Source organism: Pimephales promelas, chromosome 23 (assembly GCF_988280905.1).
Source record: "Pimephales promelas chromosome 23, fPimPro1.hap1.1, whole genome shotgun sequence".
NCBI lineage: Eukaryota > Metazoa > Chordata > Actinopteri > Cypriniformes > Leuciscidae > Pimephales > Pimephales promelas.
Genome location: NC_142791.1, coordinates 627,074 through 644,224, shown reverse-complemented (window position 1 = coordinate 644,224; position 17,151 = coordinate 627,074). Strand labels below are relative to the sequence as shown.

At 38.7% G+C, this 17,151-nt stretch overlaps 1 protein-coding gene across 2 annotated transcripts in view; it reads right to left on the bottom strand.

Moving 5' to 3' along the window:
• Positions 1-17,151, bottom strand: part of dscama (DS cell adhesion molecule a) — a 100,230-nt gene extending 83,079 nt beyond the window's left edge. Inside the window, exons 1-6 of one of the 2 annotated variants that reach the window (XM_039677029.2) lie at positions 16,854-17,151; positions 16,640-16,708; positions 14,637-14,982; positions 9,465-9,552; positions 8,053-8,113; positions 1,705-2,415 (exon numbers count right to left, since the gene is read on the bottom strand). In XM_039677029.2, the coding sequence (XP_039532963.2) occupies positions 1,705-1,747 (43 nt within the window). In that variant the 5' untranslated portion in view covers positions 1,748-2,415; positions 8,053-8,113; positions 9,465-9,552; ... (1 more) ...; positions 16,640-16,708; positions 16,854-17,151. Of the gene's footprint in view, positions 1-1,704; positions 2,416-8,052; positions 8,114-9,160; positions 9,271-9,464; positions 9,553-14,636; positions 14,983-16,639; positions 16,709-16,853 lie in introns of those variants that run through there. The other variant, XM_089126538.1, reaches the window with a different exon arrangement.

Genomic DNA, 17,151 nt, shown 5'->3' with positions numbered 1-17,151 from the left:
CTGTGCAGGAAGCTCCAAGGCCACTGCGCCAACACACACACACACACACACACACACACTACAGGGGTTTCCATAGAGACCAGTGGAGAACTAGGCTGTGAGCTTAACCAAATCATGAAAGGCTCATTTTGTATGGCTTCTTTCTCTCTCTCTCTCTCTCCCCCACACACTCACAAGAAACATGCTACACTGGCCAGAGAGCGAGATTGAGAGAGCGAGATCGAGAGAGAGAGAGAGAGAGAGAGCTCACTGCACTGCATCAGAACGCTGATCAATGGAGCCTCAGAGACCCACATACACCACTAGAAAGCACTGGCACAAATGGGACCATATTGATTCAAAGAGAAACACTTAAAATGCTTTTTACAAATGCTCATTTGAACACAGTTCAGTAGACATGCACCACTCAATTGGCCCAAAACAAAATCCCTCTGAAATGATAATCAATTTCATTGATACACCGTTAATTGAGGTTAAACGATTGTGTCTTCATCAGCTTGGGAAAATATCTTTCAAAATACTGAAAATTAGACGTATGATTCAATAAAATGTGGCCTCATGGCATTCAACAACACCCTTTATGCTAAAATATTGCGGTGTACGCTTTGTCTGTCTGTGTGTGTGCATCCTATCAAAATGCATCTCCCGTTCTTGCTATCGCCGGTCAGTTGATGTGGAGTGGCCTGGGTTTGATATTAATGCTCCACAGTGTTACTCTGTTAAAACCACCTAAATGGCCCCATTTTCTCCTTGCTTCCTCCCCCAGTCCTCATAACCCCCCCCCCTCTCTCTCTCTCTCTCTCTCTCTCTCTCTCTCTCTCTCTCTTCCTCCACAAACACACCCATCCTGATTTAGCCCAGCAACCAGCACCCACTCACTGTCTCTCCATTTTAAAGCCATCAACACTTGCCTCCTGTCGAGCATCTGCGGTAGAATTGGTTTTATTTAGAGGTCGATATGATTCGGACACACACATTATTATTTTTTTTGAATAAATGTTTTGTGAAAAGGTCATTCCGTAAAGTGCCAATTGAGTGACAGCGAGTTATTTTTTTTATTCAACGCTTCAGTGCTGCTTCTTGAAACATGGCGGCTGTGTCACTATGCCACGATAAAGCAAAACATTTTTTATTCTTTTTCTTTTTATTAGATGCTTTTATTGGTGCTTTTTAAACCAACAAAAACAGCGTAATCACTTTAATTTTCTAAATTTTGTGTGTTTTTAAAAACTCTGTTTTTCGCTTAAAATAAAATATTATATGTAAAATGCTATATGTAAAATATAATAAGGTAGCTAAGAAAGGGAAGGAAAAATGTGTCACATCAAATCAGGTTTGGTCCTAAAAGGATTCATATTTTTTTGACATTCTTGATGCAGGGTATTTGCATAATCATTTTTTTTTTTTTTGTATTATTTATAAGCTGTTAAATGTAATAAAGTGACTAGACGATTTAAATGTCTATTTAGGAGTTGTACTGGTTTCACCTGAATTATTTGCACAAATTAATTTGCGATATTTAAAACTATTAGGGGGGGAAATTGCATGCATGATATTTATGACACAAGTTATGACATTAGCACTAAAATTCTGTTTGCAAACATTTAAAATAATATAGGCTACAAATGGTGTTGTGAATTAACGAGAGGATAAATCGACTAGACCAGGATGCATCGTAAAAAAAACAAAAAAAACACTACTCACCATTCAAAATGCACTGGAAAAAGATGATGGCCAATATCCACATGCCCCGCTCCTTTCAATCTCCAAACTAAGATTTGTCTTTGCCCACTGCACACTTTTCCTCCAAAATCCTCCCCCGTTGCGCAGGAATATGAATATCTGTAATTAGTAGTTCCAGTGGAAAGGGTGCATCTGAAGCGGAGCTCGCGCTCGCTGATTGTCTCCGAGCCGGGATCCAGCTGTGGTGCACGCGGGCAGGTGCGATGCTGAGTCAGAGCGCGCGCTTACTGAGAGGGGCACTGCGCACAGGTGTAGTCGCGTGCGAGGGAGATAAAACAGCGGGAAAGTAAATCCACTGAATTATTAATGATTACAAATCATTTTAAAAGTTAACAGAAAAGAAGAAAAAAAAAGAACGAAAAAGAAACTAAAAAGAAAAAAAGCTCTGAGCGCGCGAGTCCAGCGCGTGACGGGATCGAGACGATGGCTGTTAGCTGAACTCAGAGCAACATCCCTCTTCTTCACCACCTCGCACCGTCCAGCAGTCAGCAAGCACGCGCATCTTCCCCTGCTGCACTGATCACTCCAGAGCTCAGCATCAGCACCAGAGCATCACACAACAGCACACAACTCCCCCCTTCTCTCTCTCTCTCTCTCTCTCTCGCTCTCTCTCTCTCTCTTCTGCAGCCTTAAAGGTGCAGGGGTGCTGCTCCAAACACACCGAAAGCAACCCTAAAAAATCACGTGATCAGTAAGTATCATCACTCACTAATTAATTAGTCAATAAAGTGAGATTCATTTTTATTCTTAAGCTATTTAGTTATTAAATAGGCTATATATACAATACAAATATGATGACAACGTGTGTGTGACAAGTAAAAAAAAAAATCTCCATATTGTCAGAAAACAAAAAAAAAGCCTCATTAAAAGGAAGCCATCTTGTTGAAAACCAAAAGAGGACCACCAATAAAAATATAAAATACACAAAAATGTAGCTTTTTAACTTAATATTCATGAAACTAATAATAATAATAATAATAATAATAATGTATATGCAATGAATGTTCCATTTATTTTAGTTGCACCACTGACAACAATAGCACTTTACACTCATTTGTTAACACTAGTGAATGCATTAACTAGCACAAACTAAAACGAGCAATATTACAGCATTTATTATATCATCATACTAATAAATAGAAGATCGCTTCCTTTTACTAATTCTGACATATTTACATGGTGCATTATCAGTCCCTGACAAATAAAAGAATAAATTAATTAATTAACCATAATGTTAGTTCATAAAAATGTTCACGTTCACATTTGATTTTAAAAATGTATTAGTAAATGTTGAGATTCTTGAGTTTTATTTGACCCGTTCGCAATTGCACACACACACAAGTAAAAATAAACAGCGTGGTAAGGTAACAGTACATCACAGTTGTATATATATGACAACTTCCAAATGATCTTAATTGGAGGACATGAATTCATGGCATTTAATGCGGTTTACGTTGGGGACCCCTGAGGGCGTGCGAGTTTGGGGTTTTCATCCCTTAAGCCGGCTCCATTAATTGACCTTGACAAATCAGAGCGTTTGCCTCGTGCGCAGTGAGGCGTTGGTGCGACTCATGAAAAACATTAACCTTTAATTAGCCTATTCTGTCTAATAATAACACAATAAATGTTTGTATATATTATTAAAAATGAAGAAATAATTGAATGTGGTAGGCTATCTATTATAATTATTATAACCTACAATTACAATTAATGACAATTAATAATAATATTATTTAGCTAACGCTTTTTTACACATTACATGTAGTAACTATAGTAATGACAATAAATCATGAATAATTGCATGCACCCTAACTCTAACACGTAAGGACATGTAGTTAATTAAAGGGACAATGTGTACTTTTTTTGTATTTTATTATTTAAAATCACTATTTTTATTCATTAATATGTCCTCAATGGTGTACAAATACCTCTGCCAATTATGTTATCCTTGTAAACAAAGAATTTATTATATTAATAACATGGGGCGGGTCCATCCACGGAGGCTTCCATGTCGTTCCGCCATCTTGAAAAACTATAATAGCACAGAGGGACAAAAAGTACGAGGCCAACGCGTTTCGTCCAGAGCCGGCGTGACGCGACTGAACGCAGCAGAAGGCGTTTCGCGGCCCGGCACGTTTAAAATCCTCGTCGCCAGAAAAGTCCAAAATAGATCGTAAAAGGAAACGTGACGCGAGATTACAAAACACACGAGTTAATGTCGGGATCGCTTTCTCCCGGCGGATAGAGCTAATGCAGGAGAGTCCTGCTTTCTTCTCGACAGGTAATGTTACAGTCTTAATTACATCGTTGTCTGGTTGTGTACTTAATTTTATAGACATGGACATTTATAGTTAAAAGTTGATGATGATCTCTAGCAATGCACGTACTTCAGAAAATATAACGAATAAGGCATAACTCATGTTTTTCATACTGTAACATTCGTTTGTTCGTTGTGTCATCCGAAGGAACACTCGACGAACTGCTATTAGAAGACATCCTGTCAGAGCTTTTTGGTACATAATGGCTACCGTAGATGCAACACGCATTTGAAAAAAATGCAAAATAGCTACATTTTCACCGCTAGAATGGGAGAAATTCCTACACATTGTCCCTTTAATATTACTCAGTCCCTAAATGCATAATTTACGGCTGTCAAACGATTAATCGCATCCAAAATAAAAGTTTGTGTTTACATAATATATGTGGGTGCACTGTGTATTATTATTTTGTATATATATAAATACACACACATGCATGTATATTTAGGGAAAAATTTTTTTATAATATTTTATAAATTATATATAAATCTAGTATATTCATGAAAATATTTCTATACATGCATGTGTGTGTATTTATATATATATATATATATATATATATATATATGAAGAGTTCAGGTGCAAAAGCCTCTAAATGCCATTTGAAATTTTCTTCTTTAATGATGATTTTTATCAAACTTGTATATTTAAGTTCAGTAATTTCACTTAAATAACAATTAATAGCTAATCTTCATTGCCATTTAAGTGAAATTACTGAACTTAAATATACAAGCTTGATAAAAAATCATCATTAAAGAAGAAAATTTCAAATGGCATTTAGAGGCTTTTGCATCTGAACTCTTCATATATAAAACAATTATACACAGTGCACCCACAAATATTAAGTAAACACAAACTTTTATTTTGGATGCGATTAATCATTTGACAGCCCTAGTAAAACCCTAAATAAAGAGTAATCTATTATATACGATATACAGTATAATATATTAAATTCTACATAATTTTAAATATATATATATATTATATGGCCAAATTGGTATAGGAAGGCGACTGGGTCAGAGTATCTGTGATCTTGTGGGTTTCTCCCGGTCAGCAGTGCTGAGAATATACCAACAGTGTCCAACAGGAGGAACGACGGGGTGTTGGGCGCCCAGGGCTCATGGACATGTGAGGGCAACCAAGGTTATCCCGCCTGGTCTGAGCCAACAGAAGGTGTACTGTGGCACCAGTCACACAACATTTTACTGGGATATATTAGAATGTTTCCTGGACTATTTTCTATGACCACTAACCCATAATCGACCATTGTAAGTCTCACATGTCTTATCACGTGCTCCTTTACAGTAAATGATAATAACAGCAGAGCGTTTCTATATGTCTTTAGTGTGTGTTTCAGCACGCTGCAGAATACAGGAGCTCATCGTTAGACCCAGCTTCATCCTGATACATTCACACAAATCCCCTCCACACACACAACTTACTAGAAAGTGTGCTGTTATGATTAACTCAACAGGCGGCATGAAATACGAAATCCGGTGGCAAATGAAGCCAATCTCTTCTCAAACAGCCCTGTGATTTTTTAGGCGCCTGTATTGTTCCCGTTCCCAGTGTCCGGTAGTGCGTTTTTTTTTTTTTTTACACGGCTGCTGCACAAGTCATTTCATTTCATTCCCCTCGGATCTTCCTCCTATCCCCCCACCCACCGGCCGCCCAGCACAACCTCTGCACCATTTACTGAATCACAGATTTCCTCAGGATTCCCTTTAGGTGCACACAATCTTGTTTCTTAAGGCACGTCGATATCATTTAGCTATTTATTTTAGACGTGAATGACAAGACTGCAGCATAGCTGAGCTCCACATGCATAAGCTTGTCTAAAGCAGCCATTGATTCACAGAGCATCATCGGCTCACACCAGACAGGCTGATGCGAAACGGAGCAATGGTTTCGTGTAGCCAATGTCAATGTTGGCGCTGGGTTTGCACAGCCCACGCGAGACCGCCGCAGTCGGCATCACAGAGCAGATCTCTCGCTGTTCTTTCTCAGGGGGCGAGTCGTGTGCACCAGCCACGCCGAGGAGGATGTGTCCACGGATAGGCGTCGCCCATGGACACGTCTCCTGCGGTTTGCTCTCTCGGAGTGACTCCAGCCTCGAGGACGGGAGAGAACCTCGGGGAACGGATAAAACACAACAGCTAATTATGAGCGGGACAGGCAGTGCTCAGGAGAGATATGAGATGATGTTTGCATGTGCTTTAAGCTTTCTAAACCGTTTTATCCATTCTAAAATAAAATTATAGAATAAAATAATAATAATAATAATAATAATAAAAACATTTGTTTATAGAATATAGAATAAAGCAGAAAATAGTCCAGGAGACATTTTCAGGATTCTCGGGGATTTGGGATATTTGCGTGTGTTTAAGTTTCGTAAAAGGTTCACGCATTAAAATGTGTTCTTTAGTTCCTAATAGATTGCAAATTATCATTAAATGCAATAAATCAATATGAATCTCTAAATGTTTTAATATCTTCTGGCAATCAGAAATCATAGAAATATAATCTATATTCTATAATACTTTGCTATATATTATTGAAAATATTATATAGTTCTATATAAATAACATTTTGAATAAAATAAAATGAAAAATAACTCTTTTATAGAATCAAGTAAAAAATAGTCCAGGAAACATTTCAGGATTCTCATGGGATTTGGGATTTAGAATAGAATAGATGTGTTTAGAATAGAATAGAATAGAATTCTAGGACTATCCAGGGAAAGTTTGCAAGACTCTCAGGGATTTGGGATGATGCAGCATGTGTAGATTCTATTCTATTCTATTCTATTCTATTCTATTCTATTCTATTCTATTCTACATAGTAGAAAATAGTCCAGGAAACGTTTGCAGGATTCTCAGGGATTTGGGACGATGCAGCATGTGTAGAAAAGAGTAGAAAAGAATAGAATAGAATAGAATAGAATAGAATAGAATAGAAGAAAATATTGAAGGAATCATTTGTAGGATTCTCAGGGATTTGGGATGTTGTTGCATGTGTAGAATAGAATAGAATAAAGAAGAAAATAGTCCAAAAAACATTTGTAGGATTCTCATGGGATTTGGGACGATGTTTGCATGTGTTTAGAATAGAATAGAATTCTAGGACTATCCAGGAAAAGTTTGCAAGATTCTCAGGGATTTGGGATGATGCAGCATGTGTAGACTATTCAATTCAATTCTATTCTATTCATCATCCCAAACGTTTGCTGGACTATATTCTATTCTATTCTATTCTATTCTATTCTATTCTATTCTATTCTATTCTATTCTATTCTATTCTAGAAAATAGTCCAGGAAACGTTTGCAGGATTCTCAGGGATTTGGGATGATGTTGCATAGAATAGGATAGAATAAAATAGAATAGAAGAAAATAAAGAAGAAAATATTGAAGGAAACATTTGTAGGATTCTCGGGGATTTGGGATGTTGTTGCATGTGTAGAATAGAATAGAATAGAATAGAATAGAAATTAGTCCAGAAAACATTTGTAGGATTCTCAGGGATTTGGACGATGTTTGACTGCGTTTATTTCCGTAAACTGTTTTATGCATTAGAAATGTCTCTTTAGTAATTCTTATTCTGCGCTAGTTCTAAAGAAGAGCAACAATGGCGTGATATTATTTCTATACAACGGTTTCGAATGATGCTTTTTGGACAGCATTTTTTTTGTTTTTAGTTTTGATACAATAAGTGTTTCCCGTAAATGTGTGTTTTCAGCACATCTCTCGCTTGGCTTTTTTTGTTGACGTGGTTGATACCCATTACAGTTATGAATAGTCACTGTGTCTGCACGCTCCCTGGAGCTCTGGCTGTATTCTGCCCTAACAAGCGTTTCTGTGCCGGAGCATCAGCACCGGAGCTGCCGCTCTTGCAGCTGTTGGGCTGGAGAATCCCTTACAAAAGCACACACGCCTGCAGCTCTCCCCGGACCCTGCTCACATGCTGCTTTATTTCATCTAGAATGTGGCTTACAACAAATGACAGAATCCTTCCGGATGTCCGGATGTTCCTCTGCATGTGGACTGCTTGTTATCTGCGACAATAGAGAAAGAAAGTACAAACGGAGTTAGAATCCAAAAAAAAAAAATGAGATAATAACGTTCATGCTATAAAAATATTTTAAAATCTATAAGAAATGTAATTTGGCTAAAAATATATTACAATCAGAAAAGCATGTTATTTAATCAGGGGTTAAAGCAAAAACAAATCTTTTGACTGAAAATGTTTCCTTGGCCAAACCGCAGACAATCACACACTCAGTTTAAGAGCAATGTTTTTCTACTTGTCATCAGGAGTATAGCGAGTACATACTTCACCTTCATAAATGAAATTCCAACATTTTCAATCTAATGCTTTTATCAGACTCGCAGCAATTAACAGAAATCCGTCGCAGAACTTTAATCCCAGTTTAATTGACCTTGTAACTTATAATTAAATGCAATACATTTTAGTCAATATGGATCTCTCAATGTTTCCTGTCTATAAGAAATGTAATATTATATAATCTTTCACTATTACCAATAATATTTAAAATTTTTATATCAATTAAATTGAATAAAATTATTAAATGTTTAATCCAAATTTTTTTTTAATCCGATTTTTTTTTTTTTTTTTTTTACAATTTTTCCCAATGTGGTGGAATATTTACTATATATTATCAATAATATTCTATAGTTCTGTATAAATTAAATATAATTAAAATAATTACAAATAAAATAAAATCAGGGGATCTTTTAGATCAAATACTCAAACATTTCAGGATCCTCAGTTACACTTTTTAGGGAATATTTAGAGTTTAAATACAGTCTTCTGAATAAAGAATGGAAGAAATCACGCTCAGGTGACTGTAAATATTATGTGTTGGCATTTATGATAAAAAATGAAAACTATGAGGATTTCTCTTTCACGTTCTTGTCTAAAACGCGAGTTTGACTTGATTAACACCGGCGGTCGAGCTAGTTTTACAGGAGAGGTCCTGCCTAATAAGGTAACTCCCATGAATCACTGGAAGCGAAATGAAACGGCGAATCTCCCCCACACAGGAGAATAAGCGCTTGATTGGGCTGAACGTCTTAATGACCTGCTGTTGGGAATTCTGGTATTGATCATTTATGTCGAATGCTCGATGCAGCAGCCTCTTCATCCTCTCGAGCAGGACATCCAGTGCAGAGCCCAAGAAAAACACTTTCATCTGTAAAATCATCTTCTTTGATCTATGTTCAAAGGAAAAGGGGAACGAAACCAACTCAGATCTGTCGTTTTGCCCGTTTAGAATTATTTTTTGATGATTATTTTGAGTGTGTTTTCTGTGTATGAGTAAAGAACTGCTGACCCTTTCTTATATTCTGATTATGACACCCCACCCCGCCTCATTGGCCACTGACCGCCAGCCGCCCGCTGGCCTGCTATTGGCTGTCCACACCGATCCACGCCCAGCAGGACTCTTCAGGCACAATGCAATAAAACAGGGCACTGTAGAGGAGAGAGAGAGAGAGAGAATGAAAGGAGACACTGAATGAAATAAAGCATCATAATAGTACCATTGATATGTCATTGCAACTACAATTTCATTTTCCACCACTGTTTCAAATAAGCAAATAGAAATAAATAAAAAATTAAAACAGCAATCAGGTAAATGTAGTAAACAAACCAAGGGCACTATTATGTTGGGGTTTGATTTATTTTCTTATTTTTATTTAACAGATTTAATAAATGGTCTTCTTTTGCTATCCAGATCTTTAATTTAAACACTTGTACCAGACTATCTGTAAAAAAGAAAATATGGAAAGTGATCACTATTATAATCTTAACAAAAAGTGTAAGTCAAGTTATTTGAGAGAATTAGATACAACAATATTTACATGCATTTGCTCCTACCTTTTGAAACGTGAAAATCTGAGACATGTGATGAGGAAAACACTTTTTTTTACGTTTTTTGAAATCATATTGTCTCTTGCATCCGACTAATTCAAAGTGTATGAAAAACTATTAAATGTTTGTATTTAGGATACATATGAAATTAGCATTTTAAAGTCTACTTATTATACATTAGAACTGAGTAATATTAATAAACAACATGTACTTACCGGTGCTATACAAATAGTTGCATGTAATTGTGCATTATTTACAGTTTTACCAAAAATGTCTGCCTGAGAATGTGATTAACCACAAAACGTAATTGTGACGATCAGCAGCCGTGGTGCCCTCGAGAGCCACTAGAGGGCACCCTCTCCCCATGTTTGTTTCCCCATGGACTCTTTGTGTTTCATTATGTTCAGCTGTGTTTCATGATTGGTTATTGAGTTCCTTATTTAAGCCTGAGTTTTCCCTGTGTCCCTTGCGAAGTCTTGTTACACTGTAAGCGTGCAATTCCGAGCGTTCTTCCCTGTTCTGTGTCTCCGTGTTTCCCTGGACTCTTGACCCTTGCCTGTTTCCTGGACTGTTCTCGAACCTGTGCTGCCTGCCTCGACCATTGCCTGTTTTTGACCACGAGTTTCTGGATTGCCCCCTTGTTTACGTGTTTGCCTGTGTTCATGTCTGCTTACTTTAATAAAGTGCTGCATATGGATCCGACCGTCTCTGTCCGTACGTTACAGAAGACTTCGCCAAACGAGGATCCAGCAGACTTTCTGCATCTATCCGCCGTGGTCAAGACCCGCTCTTCAATGCTAGCCTCTCATAGTTCTCAGCTGGCGAGACTAACTTCTCTCCTCGAGGAACTAGCTAGCTCCGTGCAATCATGGTCTCCGCAGAGCTCAAGCACAGCGGCTAATCAAGCCCAAACCCCCGCTGCACCTGTTCCACCGCAACCCAGTGTGAGTACCGCATGCAGTAATTCCAGTACGCCGTTTCCCGAGAAGTTTAATGGCTCACCTGAAGCGTGTGAAGGATTTCTTCAGCAGTGCAGTTTATATATGAAACATCAGCCCCAGTTATACGCCTCGGATACCGACCGCGTTTCTTTCATCTGCTCACTGTTGACTGGAAAGGCTCTGGAGTGGGCAGGCACGTTTTGGGAACCAGGTCGGATGTCGTTTCCTCCTTTCGACGTGTTTACCGCCCTGTTCAGAAAGGCTTTTGAACTCCCCGCAGAAAAGGAGGGTCTCGAGGAACTGCTCTTTTCCCTGCGCCGGGGAGTTTCGTATGCGGCGGATTTCTCTCACTCACTCCGCACGCCGCATAAGCCTCAGCTCGCTAAACTGTTTGATCCTCCCTTAAGGACCGTCAGAGGAGCTTCTAAGCATATCGTTCCTGCCAAAACCACTCATCATGTCGGACCCCTCGAGCCCGTATCCCGCACTGGCCCTGTTAAAAGTGCTGTTTCTAAGACAGCGGAGGTGTCGCGGGTCGAACCGGAGTTTGAGCGCGTGTCAGCCGACTCGAGTGAGTCAAGTGCCGAGCTGAGTGAATCAAGTGAGTCAAATAGCGAGCTGAGTGAATCGGTTGCCGAGTCAAGTGAGTCAAGTGCTGAGCCGAGTGAATCAAGTGTGTCCAGTGTTGAATTTAGTCTGTCCAGTGAGTCTTCAGTTCAAGTAATTGAATCTCCTCTTCAGGTGAGCGCTGCATCTCCTCTTCAGGTGAGCGCTGCATCTCCAGTTCAAGTGAGTGAGTTGTCCAGCCCAGCGAGTGTGTCTAGCCCTGTGACGCGCCGCCGCAGGAGGAGAAGGAGGACTCGTTTGGTTCGCCAGGTCCCGGTGAGCGTGCCCAGACTCCTCGCCCTGCCGGCCCCGCCTCTGCGCCTCGCCCTGCCGGCCCCGCCTCTGCGCCTCGCCCTGCCGGCCCCGCCTCTGCGCCTCGCCCTGCCGGCCCCGCCTCTGCGCCTCGCCCTGCCGGCCCCGCCTCTGCGCCTCGCCCTGCCGGCCCCGCCTCTGCGCCTCGCTCTGCCTGCACCCTTCAAGCTCCGGGAGGCCTTTCCTGTACCAGTTCACCACCCAGAGGCTCCTCCCGTGAATTTCCCCAAGTATTTTTTGGGGGGGGGCAGTAGGTACTCTGTGGGGGCCATGGAGGTGATCCTGACATGGACCTCTGAGTCCGTGAGGGCCATGGAGGCGAGGCTGTCATGGACCTCGCCTGTGTCTGCTCTGCCCTGGCCGCCATCACGTCCTGCTCCTTCCGGGTCACCCACGCTCCACGGCCCCAGGCCTCTCCATGTGCCTGGCCTCCTGCCTCTCCATGGGCCTGGCCCTCCATCCCAGCCCCCGTTGACCTCCCCCCGGAGCTCTTAGGAGCGTCTGGAAGCCGCTCCTTAGAGGGGGGGTTATGTGACGATCAGCAGCCGTGGTGCCCTCGAGAGCCACTAGAGGGCACCCTCTCCCCATGTTTGTTTCCCCATGGACTCTTTGTGTTTCATTATGTTCAGCTGTGTTTCATGATTGGTTATTGAGTTCCTTATTTAAGCCTGAGTTTTCCCTGTGTCCCTTGCGAAGTCTTGTTACACTGTAAGCGTGCAATTCCGAGCGTTCTTCCCTGTTCTGTGTCTCCGTGTTTCCCTGGACTCTTGACCCTTGCCTGTTTCCTGGACTGTTCTCGAACCTGTGCTGCCTGCCTCGACCATTGCCTGTTTTTGACCACGAGTTTCTGGATTGCCCCCTTGTTTACGTGTTTGCCTGTGTTCATGTCTGCTTACTTTAATAAAGTGCTGCATATGGATCCGACCGTCTCTGTCCGTACGTTACAGTAATATGGCAGAAATGCCCTTTATTAGATTGGTTCAGAAAGAAAGAATGTGCAAAAGGACTATTGGTTAATAATTAGTGAGGTTGTCCTGAATGTTTGAGCAGGACTGGACTGGGCTAGACGCTGCCGTCGGGCTCGACACCGCACCGTAATCAAAGCCGGATCACAGCCGTACAACATCTCAACTTCTGACAAAACCCTCACACACACACACACACACACACACACACACACACACACACACAGGCTTGCAGAGTTGCTTAGTAACCAAAGCACATGGCTGACCTTATATGTGTGGTCATAAAAATGTATGAAGTGCTTTTATTTATTTATTTCTCGATTTTGTTTCATTTTCTCCAGCTGTGCATCACCAGAGGCAACGTCATTATTGACTGATTATATTTTTATATTCATTACTGAATAATATTGTTGCATTTCTTTACCTCTAATTTGAACACAAAATATTATAATACACACAATTTTCCTAAATAATTCAGCTCATATTACATTATATTATAATATATTATCTTCTACTGTTGTTGTTGTTAAAGGGGTTTTTCCACTGCTGGTAAAATGGCCTTTCAATAAAAGTTGTCTGCCTACAGTAGGCTTTTATTTTATTTTATTTTATTGGTGCAACCTTACTAGAGAAAACAGAGAAAATAAGGCTGTCTTCCCTTTAGCAAATAGGTAGGAAAACTTCAACACCCATAATGCACTGGGCATGTTGCCGTCCAGGGCCACTCCCATCTGATAGAGATAAGAGTCAAATACAGTTTTGCTTTAGTAGGAAATACTCTTTAGCAAACTTTTTAGTTATAAACTTTTACTTGTATTGTTCCGAGGTACGGAAGCGAGAAGAAAAAAAATCGAGAGAAAAAAAGTTAATAATCTCTGAATTACGAGATAATTTTTCATGGTTTGGTTATATTGATTTTATTGTTTCATTGTATGGTTGTGTAGGGCTTTTAATGTATGTATTGTTTTACTGTACAGCACTTTGTGTCCATTTTTTGGATTTTAAAGTGCTCTATAAATAAATCTTGTTGTTGTTTATGGAAAAAAGTTTTTGCTCTGTTTTTCTGAATTCATAAAAACAGAGTGAAAATTTTTTTTTCAAGAAAAATATATCTCATAATTCTGAGATAATTAACTCGTTAATTAAGAAAAACGAAGCAAAAACTTTTTTCCATGAAAAATTATCTTGTAATTCTTTTGACAAATAAACATGAATTTCTCTGTCCAGGTCAAAGCGTGTTAGAAAAAGTTACATTTTAATTTTTAATTTTCATGGGTTTTTTTTACTTATAAAACCATAAAATAAATAAAATTAATTTTCCAAAAATAGCTCTATTCCACCGGACGGATGTAGAATGATAGATAGTAGAGCCAGACCGATATATCGGCAGTGTTATATTGGCCTGTTATATTGAAAATGTATGTTTTACAATTTGCAGTATGACGTTATCCATTGCTAAATCATAGACTAGCTAACCATAAAGCTAGCTAATGCTACTATCATCAGTCAATAAAAGAAACAAGTTTCTTTTTAAAATGCATTATCATATTGTTTTAGTTAAAACAAATAACTAATGTTAGGGAAATCTGTTAATGTTTTGTTGCACGTTTCTGAAAAAAAAAAATAAATAAATAAAAAAATATCGGCCGATATATCGGAATATCAGATTTTAAAACCAAAAAATATTTGTATCGGTATCGGCCTTCAAAATCCTTTATCGGTCGGGCTCTAATAGATAGCTAGACTATTTTCAACCTTGATAATAATAATAATAAATATAATAATAATACTAACTACATTGTAGGATTTAGCAAGATTTGTAAAAGTTCATGACGAGAGTGCCTTTGCGTTTAACACTTACGTAGCGGAAACCCGTGGCTGTGTTTAAGTGGAGTACATCTCTCTCCCACAGGACACACAGATGTTGGGCTGGCTGTCTGCACAGCTGTAGGCCTGCCACGCATGGAGGAACCTGCAACTGTCTGACGGAGCGACGGCAGGTTGGCACAGATGGCGAGGAGCTGTACGGAGGGAGTGAGCTGGCAGTGGAAATGGGAGGGCAGGTACCAACACAGCCTCCATCTGGACTCATGACTGGAGAACAGCCACGGGCCGTTGACATCGCTGCCGCTGAAGACCTGTCAACGTGACGGACAGACGCGTGTACGGCGCTGCGCTCGGCACGTGCAGATCCTCTCAGCTGTGAACTTGAGGAGAAGAAATAATGCCCCAGTTAGCCTCATCCACATTATGATGTGCCGCACAATTAGGATCGCATTCAAGCTCCAATTTAAACTCAATTAGAAAAAAATTCAATTGAAAAATGTGAAATGTTCAGTAAAACTCAATAAAATAAAATAAAATAATGCAGTTGCACAACTAACTTGTTCTTGAAAGTATTTGAATTCTTATGGCAATTTTTGATTATTAATAATATAATTAATATTACATAATATTAATTATATTATAAAAACAATATAATATAACATCATATGGAAGCGTATTGCATACACTACTGTTTTTCTGTTAATTATCTCAGAATTATGAGATATATTTTTCTTTTTTCACTCTGTTTTTATGAATTAATGAGTTACTCATAATTTTTTTAGATAATCGAGTCATTAATTCAGAAAAACAGAGCAAAAACCTTTTTCCATGAAAAATTATCTTGTAATTCCGAGATTTTGATTTTGTAGATTTTGTTTCCTCAATACGCCTCCGTACATCATATAATTAATATAATAGAATTAATTTAACATCATATAATATAACATAGCATAATTAATACAATATAATACAAATTACAAATAGTAAAATATACTAAAATAAAATATAAATGAGACAAATAATGCGAAGAAGTTGCTACTTCTTGAAAATGTTTAAATTCATATTGCAATTTCTGATTTATTATTATTACATAAATAAATAAATAAAATAATATCATGTTAAATATAAAATAAAGATAAGACACCTCTAGATCAGTCAAATAAATGAGACAAATGATGTGAAGCCGTTGCACAATTAACGTCTTCTTGAAAGTGTTTGAATTCATATTGCAATTTCTGATTTAGTATTATTTTTATTATCATCATAATAAATATACTAAATGATGTGAAGCAGTTGCACAACTAACTTCTTCTTGAAAGTGTTTGAATTCATATTGCAACTTCTCATTTAGTGTTGTTATTATTATTATTATAAATATAATAAAGTAGTTGCACAACTAATTTGTTCTTGAAAGAGTTTGAATCCATATTGTTGCAATTTATGATTGCAGCCTGTTGTAGTTTGGGAAATCTGTGTACAGTGTGGGACATTAATGAATTAGGAAGGAAGGAAGGATCTATGATCTATTTCTCAGGAGAAGTAAAAGACTAAAGTCTCACATTCTCTCCATTTAATCTCACTGCTGTCGAAGAGACACAATGAGAGGTTGAAAAGCTCTTGTACGATTTTTCTTTGACGAGAGACGCCGGGAGAGTGAGATTGCCATGCACCGCCACAGCTTTTACTCTGATCTGAAACCAGATTCTTCTTGCCTTTCATCTTAAAGCAGCACAGACGGACCTCAGATCTACAATAAAAAGGCAATTCAAATCCAAGCTAGTCTCTCTAAAGACGGGAAATTACATTTTGCAACAGAAAGTCTATTGTTCTATAGTCCTAATAGACTTTCGGGTGTTTGTAGCCTGACTATACAATAGTGCATGTGGGCAATGAGACCATGTTTAATCTATTTTGGGATTATAGTCGATATGGACAGTGTAAATTGAAAGGCAGATGCTCTAATCTAGATTTAAAGGTCATTTACGTGTAAACAGTGTAAATATGCAATGTAAGATATTCTTGTTTTTATTTATTTACCTCTCAATTCAATTCACAATCCATGCTGTCCGGTTCAGTAGGCCATAAAATGAGGTGTTGTTTCATTAACTGGAAATAAAAGATGATTGCATCCAAGAAAAAAAGAAAAAAACGAAACACTAATTTTGTTATTCTACAACTGTCTTAGCTTATTTGCCTCAATTACAATGCATCACATGTAAAATTAAATTAAAAATATGAGATGAGGACAGACCGTGTTATTACTGTGGCTGGAGCCCAGAGAAGCTGGAGACTTCATTCGCCATCAGAGAAGGTGTCAATCACTCCTGTAGAGGACATGCTTTACTGTTGCTCGAGGGCTCCTGTGTGACCTAAATACAAAACTGTCAACAGAAAGACTGACCAACACAGAACAAGCTGAAGAGAATCGCAAAGAATATTCTGGCTTTAGACACTCACATCGATGGATTATCCAAAACATACACACAGGAGAAGTCAAAATCAACCACTGCGATTTATATTAGGCTCCAATGTGTGTTGTTTCATCAATT